The sequence below is a fragment of the Jatropha curcas genome, chromosome 1, assembly GCF_041381405.1.
Source record: "Jatropha curcas cultivar XTBG-Jc1 chromosome 1, XTBG_Jcur_1.0, whole genome shotgun sequence".
In the NCBI taxonomy this organism is placed as follows: Eukaryota; Viridiplantae; Streptophyta; class Magnoliopsida; order Malpighiales; family Euphorbiaceae; genus Jatropha; species Jatropha curcas.
Window position 1 is genome coordinate 8,873,455 of NC_143151.1, and position 7,376 is coordinate 8,880,830.

Sequence of the window (7,376 nt, forward strand, 5' to 3'; positions counted from 1 at the left end):
TTATGAAAAATATCAACTTTTGAACTAATAGACAATATACGTAAAATATTATTTATTGTGAAAAATAATTTATTTCTAAATTTAATTGTTTAAATTTAAATTCTAATTTTTTTTTTATTATATTTGACATTGTTAAGCAAGCAAGCAAAAGACTTCAACATTTTGGATACATATGTTTTTTTTTTATGGAAATACTTTTTTTGGTAGTGACTTTTGGGATATATATTGTAAGTCTATTATTTTAGTTGAAGTGACATCGTGAAAATATCGACTTTTCAACTAATAGTTGTTCTATATATCAACCGGTTCACTTGGTAAGAGGGTACACGAGTGGGAGCTTGGCCCAGACAGGAGGAGGGTCCCTCACAATGCACCATACTACATGTTGTCGACGAGGTCTGTCCAGTTGGCACAGGACATTGCTGCTGCTCGGAGGGGGTCAGCTACTACAGACCACCTAGTGGCTTTCGTGTCGGGCACTTACACGATATTTATGCAAACTCACCTCTTGATTCACATCCCTCCTCCGATGAAGTTTGATCCCTTTATTGAGGCAGAGGAGCTAGATAGAGGCTAGGGTGCTGTCCCGGTACAGGTAATTTTCAATTCTTTTATTCTGTTGTTTTGGCTTTGCCCTAGTGTCTTTCATTCATAAATTGTATCTTATTTTTGCAGCAGCAGAGCGGTAAACACGTGAGGGGCTCCAATCCTGGAGCTCCAGATATGACTGTTATTGTTGTCATGCCCGAGCATGGGCCAGGTGCTTAAATCTCTTTTATTTTGGACTGCATAGGTCAACTGCCCAAGGTATGCTAGAGACGCATCTCGTGAGTCCATATTGGATATCAACGCCCCGCTGCACCCATGTGATTATTGCTTTTTTTATTATTATACTTTCTCATTGTTTGCCTCTTCCCCTGTGTTATTCTGCAGGTGTCCATTGATGACTACAATGAGATGTGCCAACTGTATGAAGCAGCTCGCTTGAAGTTAGCAAAAGAGAGGCTCTTAGATGACCATATATCTGTAAGTATAAACACTAAAAAAAAGAAGACATGCAATGCATATGCCATGCATACATGTAATGCAATTACTAATATTTATGAATGTGTACAGAGAGTTGATATGGTGCCTCCTACTAGTCGGGGCCGAGGGGAACGCCATGGCGGGCTTATGGTTCGCGGAGATGGACGCCAGCCGGTGATCGTCGAAGAGACCGAGGAGTCTGGCAGTAAGGACTCGAAAGAGATGGCCCCAAACATGTTTTGAGCCAACTGCCCCATCTTATTTCTGCTTGTTTTTTCCTTTTCTTCTCTTTTTTGTACTTGGACCCAACTTAGGGAATTTTCTTATAAGGAATTATTATTTTCATGTGAGAAGGATAAAGGACAGTCTCTTTATAAGTTTTTGAATGATATTAGTGCTCCAAAGTTAACATTCATGCTGCTGATTGAATCCGGAAATGAAAAACAAAAGGACAGGATTTTTCCAACTGACTGCTTGCGCCACACATAGTGGCGTGCACCACTAGCACTATAGAGGCAACTAGCTGTCAATCTGTCCTTTCTTTGCTTACTATAAAAACACATAATACACCTTATGAGGTACAAAAGCTCCTCTCTCTTACTCCAAACGACGCTTTCACTCAAAACTCCTCCGAACTTCTCCTTTATTCCCCTTTTTCAATGGATCGGACCTTAGCGCCTGCATTTGAAGCATTATTCCACAGTTTTAGCCGTGAAAATTAGGACTTGTTATCACCATTCTAACTCAACGGGCTGAGTTACTAACGAAACATTCAGGTCCAACTCGGGTTGCTGTGATGGTTGATCAACCACTTTGATCCTTGGACAACTTATTTCGGCATAAGGACTTAGAAATCTGTCCATTATTTGAAGAATTCAGCATTATCTCTGGGAGAATACTCGTGGTTGAAGAAATTCATGCGATGCCCTAGCTGGATACAGACCCTGCTTCACTTATTCTGCTTGTCTTCGATTTCACGACTTATGAGATACCGTCTTATGATTTTGGAGCTGATGTTGTGCCCCTACGATCGCTTGTCGACCGTACCTTAGGTATGGACTGTGCTAGCCCATTCTAGCCGTCTCTTGTTTGCTTCTGCCTTCTTAGTCTGTACTTGCTACTCAGTGGCATTAATGGCTATGGCAACCTTAGGTTGGTGCTCATAGTTGAACAGATGGCTATGCGATGCACGCCTTTTCCACTTATTCTAGTAGAGACATTTACTTGGCTAGAAGAGTATGTTCGGGACTCTAGCTCATTGCTCAGTTCGATGGGGATCCACTTCTACTATAGGTAAATGCATTTTTTCGTCTTTTCTCTTTTATGCTCTAACTTCTGCTTAAACCGCCCTTGCGGGTTTTCGACTTAATGAGTTCTCTTCTTTTTTATTATAATTATCCATCATTATATTTTTTTTTTTTTTTTGTGCTCCAACTTTTGCTTAAGCTATCCTTGCGGGTTTTCGACTTAACGAGCTTTTCTCTTTTTTTATTTTTATTATTTATCATTATATATATATATATATATATATATTGGTGCTCTAACTTTTGCTTAAGGTGTCCTTGTGGATTTTCGACTTAACAAACTTTTCTCTTTTTTTTTATATTCTTCTTTTTTTATATGCATTTGCAGTTGTGGGCTTTTGAGAAGCTACAGGTGATGGCTCCACCATCGAACTATTTGATGTTTGATTATAGACCACGAGTCTATGCCTGTCGTTAATGTCATTTGATTGGCGAGACTATGGGAGACTAGACTGCTATTTTTTAGGATCTTAGCTCCGAGGGAGTCAGATGGACTTACCTCTGGTGGTATAAAGAGCGAGTCACAGTTTCCTCTTACATGCTCTCTATGTGCCCTTGTGTGGGTTGTCCATGGCACTTATTATCCCAGCCGCGTAACTAGGTAATACAGTCGTCATCAGGCTATCCTTGATTACATGCGATTCGAGGGTAGTCTTCTTACATAGCGATTCCTGTCTTGCTTTATTTCCACCTGGCCTAGTCGCACGACTGTACCCATTTCTGATGTGGCCGATACCACTTCATTAGATTTGTACCGCACTTGGCTACAGTCTTATTCCAAAGTCGGTGCTGATTCAAAGATGGTTGATCTGTTGATAGCTAGATTTCTGTTAGGACCTAGCATGTAGATGCTTTTATCTTGATTTCTAATGAAATGTACTAAACAATGTGCAATTTATATAATGTATGCGCTTATTATGAATGAACTGACTTTTGCTTTAAAATGTTTGATATATTTCCTGCAATTCTATTTCATCAAGTTAAATTCACAACATTTGCGTATCAACATAAACTTATCATAAGACGCTTTAAAGTTATTAAGAACAAAAAAGGTGAATTTATTAATTGGGCTTTGCCATAAACATTTCAAGCTATACATAAAATTTCTTCAATCTATCCATATTGACTAGTTCGGTAAACTCATTTCCTTCCATGTCTGATAACTTCACTGCACCTTTGAAAAACATCTTCTTGATCAAGTTCGAGCCCTCCCAGCTAGGCTTGAACTTCCCTCTCGAGTCATGAGTGTTCGGCTGCATCTATTTCAGAACCAAATCCCCTATTCTAAGTAGCTTTGGATGAACTCTCTTGTTGAGGTGCTTAGTTATCCTCCTCTTATACAATTGATCCATGAATCTAGTATTAAGCATTTTTCCATCTAGGAGTGCTAATTCTTGATAATGGTTTTCTGCCCATTGGCATTCTGGAAGCTTAGATTCCAACATTATGCACAAGGACTGCACTTCTATCTCAGATGGTAGTATAGCTTCCATTCCATATATAAGAGAATAAGGGGTTGCCCTATTCGCAGATTTGGTTATGGTTCGGTATCCCCACAAAGAATATTGTAGCTTGCTCACCCAGTCGCAGTGATTTTCTGCCATTTTGCTCAATATCTTCTTCATGTTTTTGTTTGCAGCCTCCACTGCTCCATTAGTTTGTGGCCTATAAGATGAAGACTTGTGGTATTCAATTCCATATTTCTCTAATAGCGATTTCACTTCTGCTTGGAACTGAACTCCATTGTCTGTCACAACATGATGGGGGATTCCATATCTACAGATCAAGTTCTTTTCGATAAATTTGGCCATTTGCTTGGCACCTGTGTTCTTAAATGATTCTGCTTCAACACATCTTGAGAAATAGTCCACTGCAACCACTATTAACTGTTGGCTCAAGGTCAATTTTATCTTAAGATTTTAATGATTAAGCAAAATAAATAAATTTAATTATTTTATCTATGTTAATATTTTATGCAGATTTATTTATTTTTTATATGAAAAATAATAAACAAGGCAAATTCCTACAAATCCAAGATTAATTGAAGATGACCATTGAAGATTTTAGTGGTTACTATATTAGGATTTGTTGTAGGATAGAGAGAATATTCATTTATAAGCATTTCTTCTCTCTCTTTCTCAAAAATAATTTTTGAAAGTTTTCTTGAAAGTCAAAAATCTCGTCCTTTAATTCACTTAGCTAAATGAAAGAGATGTTGTCTTAATCATTTTTGGTAACAAAATTTTTGAAAAAGATTTTTGTACTTTTCATTTTTGGAAACTATCTTTATAAAGATCTTGCTTTTATTCGCTTACCTAAATTAAAGAGATTTTATCTTAATCATTTTTGGTAATAAAATATTTTGAAAAAGATTTTTATATTTTTATTTTTGGAAACTATTTTTTAAGGAAAGTGCAAAATCTTGCTTTTATTCGCTTACTTTAAAATAACAGATTTTGATTCAAAACATTTTTGGCAACAAGATCTCCATATCTTCTAGTTTTGGAAAGTCAAAATTCTTATTTAAAAGCTAAAGATTATACTTTCTAAAACAGGATCTTCATCCCTCTATAAAAAGGCATCTTTCCCTTATAAAGACGTGGGTTTTTATTTTAAGAGTAAAAGTCCATTGATCAAATTTTTTAATCTCTCAAAACTGGCTCTTAACCCCTTTATTTCTTTTCGTCTTATTGCTTCATGAAATATTTTTAAGAGAAAAGAAGATTTTATAACAACTTTTGAAAAACAATTATGTTCTTTAAAACGATTTTCTAATCTTGATTTCTGTTTTTCCTGTGCTTATATTTGCATTTCTCTTTATCTATGTAGATTCTGTAATCTATTGTAGACAAATTTTTATTTGAAAAACTTTTGTGTAATACCTTAGGTGAAAAGCTGTTGTGAAATAGGTTATCAGGCGACATTCTCCTTGTGCGAGATTCCAATGTCTTGATTTGAGTTTATGTTCTCTGCAAAAACAGAAAGAGTTGAGGTTGACTATAACCTTTGGAAAATCTAGTGGGACAAAAGGGAAGATCTAAGTGTTGATCTATTGCCTTGTACTGTTAGTTTGTCTCTTACCCTTAAAAAGAGATAACATAGTGGAGGATCTCAAGATGAGTCTTGAGGAGTGGATGTAGGCGAGTTAGTGTCGAACCACTATAACTCGCTGTGTTAATCTCTTTACTATCTGAAGTTTTGCTTGATTCCATTTTACTTACACTTCTGTTAATCCTTTAGAAATGCAAAGTTGTTACTAGTTTTATTATTCTAAACTCGAATAAGTTTTATCTTTATTGAACATCAGAACTCTGGATTTTTGCATTGTGAATACACTAAGTTCTAATCTATTCCTCTATATTCGGTATATTTCACAATTTGGGTTTTAATCAGTTTTCTAAATTTACTTAAAGCTTTGTGAAGCAATTCTGAAATTCAAGAACTATCTCTCACAGATTCTTTAATATTGGTCTAAACTTTGAGGTAGTTCAAAACATAATAACTTTCCTTCATAAAGTGTTTTTGAAATTGATTAAGATATTGTGAAGCAGTTCTAATCAATAAGCTGCTCTTTACAAAGTCTTTCTAATTTCTGCATTGAGCTTTGTGAGGAAGTTCTAATCTTGGTAACTTATTCTCACAAACGCATTCTATTTCCACTACAACAAAATTTTGATTTTCGTTTTTAAAAGTTATACTTAATTTTTTAAAACCCAATTCACCCCCCCTCTTTGGTTGTGCCATACATATACGGGTCCCACATTAACTCGTGTCCATTAGATACAGGTGGTGAAATCTTACTAATGATATCTATTCCTTACGCTGCAAATGGCCATGGGAAAATAGAAGGATGTATCTCTAAAGGAGGAATGTGCTTAGGTCTTCGTGTATTTGACATTCCAAGCACCTTTTCATAAAAGAAATACAATCCCTTTCCGTTATTGACCAAAAGAAATCCTATCTGAGATTTTTTTAGTAAGCACTTTTCCATTCATTTAAGTACCGCAAACCCCTGCATGGATCTGTTCCATAATCCCTTCAGCTTCTTTCTTCGATACATATTTTAACAATACCCCGTCTGACATTCTTTTGTACAACTTACCATCTAAGACTACAAATTATAATGCTAAGTGCTGTATAGCTCTTCTGTCATCTCTAGTAACTGAATCTAGGTAAACCTTTTTAGTTATCCAATGTAGGACATCATAAAACCTTTGCTTCTCTTCCTCCTCAATATCCATAATCTTTTCGCATTCATAACACAGGATGCTACCTGAAGATGTCATAAACGGTTTCTTAGGCATTACCGAAATCTCTTACCAAGCAGATGCTTAGTTAGCCAAGGCATCTGGTACTCGATGGTTTACTCTGCTTGTATGTGTGAAGGTTACCTTTTTGAAGCTTTGAAAAACAACATGCAGATGGTCAATGTAAGGCTTCAGACTATCCTCTTTAACTTCCCAATTGCCATTAGTGTGCTCGATGACCAATTTTGAATCACCAACAACCTCAACTTCTTTAGCATCAACTGTAATAAGAGCTTCTAACCCAAATAAGTAGGCTTCATATTCTGCCATGTTATTCGTGACTACAAACTGTAACCGCTTCAACATCGGGATAACCTCTCCTTGTGGGGATTCTAGTAAAATGCCTTCTCCGGCTCCTTTACTATGAGTAGAGCCATCAAAGTAAAGCTTCCATCCTTTCTTTTCTGTCATACTCAAATGTTCATAGGGAAAATCGATCTCTCACTATTTATTGTTTCAACTAGATGTGCTACTAGAAAGTCTGCAACTGCTCATCCTTTGACAATTTTCTTTGTGGCATATTCGATATCAAATTCTGATAGTAGGATTAGCCCCACTAGTGCTAGTGTTCCACATAAATATCTGATCGGATCCATTCTCGATACTGCTATCACTTTATAAGACTGAAAATAGTGTCAAAGTTTTCTAGTAGCCCATACCATTGCTAAGCAAGTTCTTTCAATCAAGTTATATTTCTGTTCATTTGGAAGAAGCTTTTTACACAAGTCATACACTGCCT

The 7,376-nt window shown here is 36.3% G+C and overlaps 1 protein-coding gene across 1 annotated transcript; it reads right to left on the minus strand.

Moving 5' to 3' along the window:
- Window positions 1-3,589: 3,589 nt before the first annotated feature.
- LOC149498949 (uncharacterized) lies at window positions 3,590-7,048 on the minus strand. The gene is made up of 2 exons (XM_089721407.1): window positions 6,722-7,048; window positions 3,590-4,216 (listed from the first exon to the last, which is right to left on the minus strand). Exons 1-2 carry the CDS (start codon window positions 7,046-7,048, stop codon window positions 3,590-3,592), a joined length of 954 nt encoding a protein of 317 aa, XP_089577533.1.
- Window positions 7,049-7,376: the final 328 nt, after the last annotated feature.

Coding starts and splice junctions, on each gene's coding strand:
- LOC149498949 (XM_089721407.1), bottom strand. CDS start 7,048: ATGACAGAAAAGAAAGGATGGAAGCTTTACTTTGATGGCTCTACTCAT. Junction 4,217..6,721: donor TTTTTCAAAGCTTCAAAAAG/GTAACCTTCACA, acceptor TTGAGCCAACAG/TTAATAGTGGTTGCAGTGGA.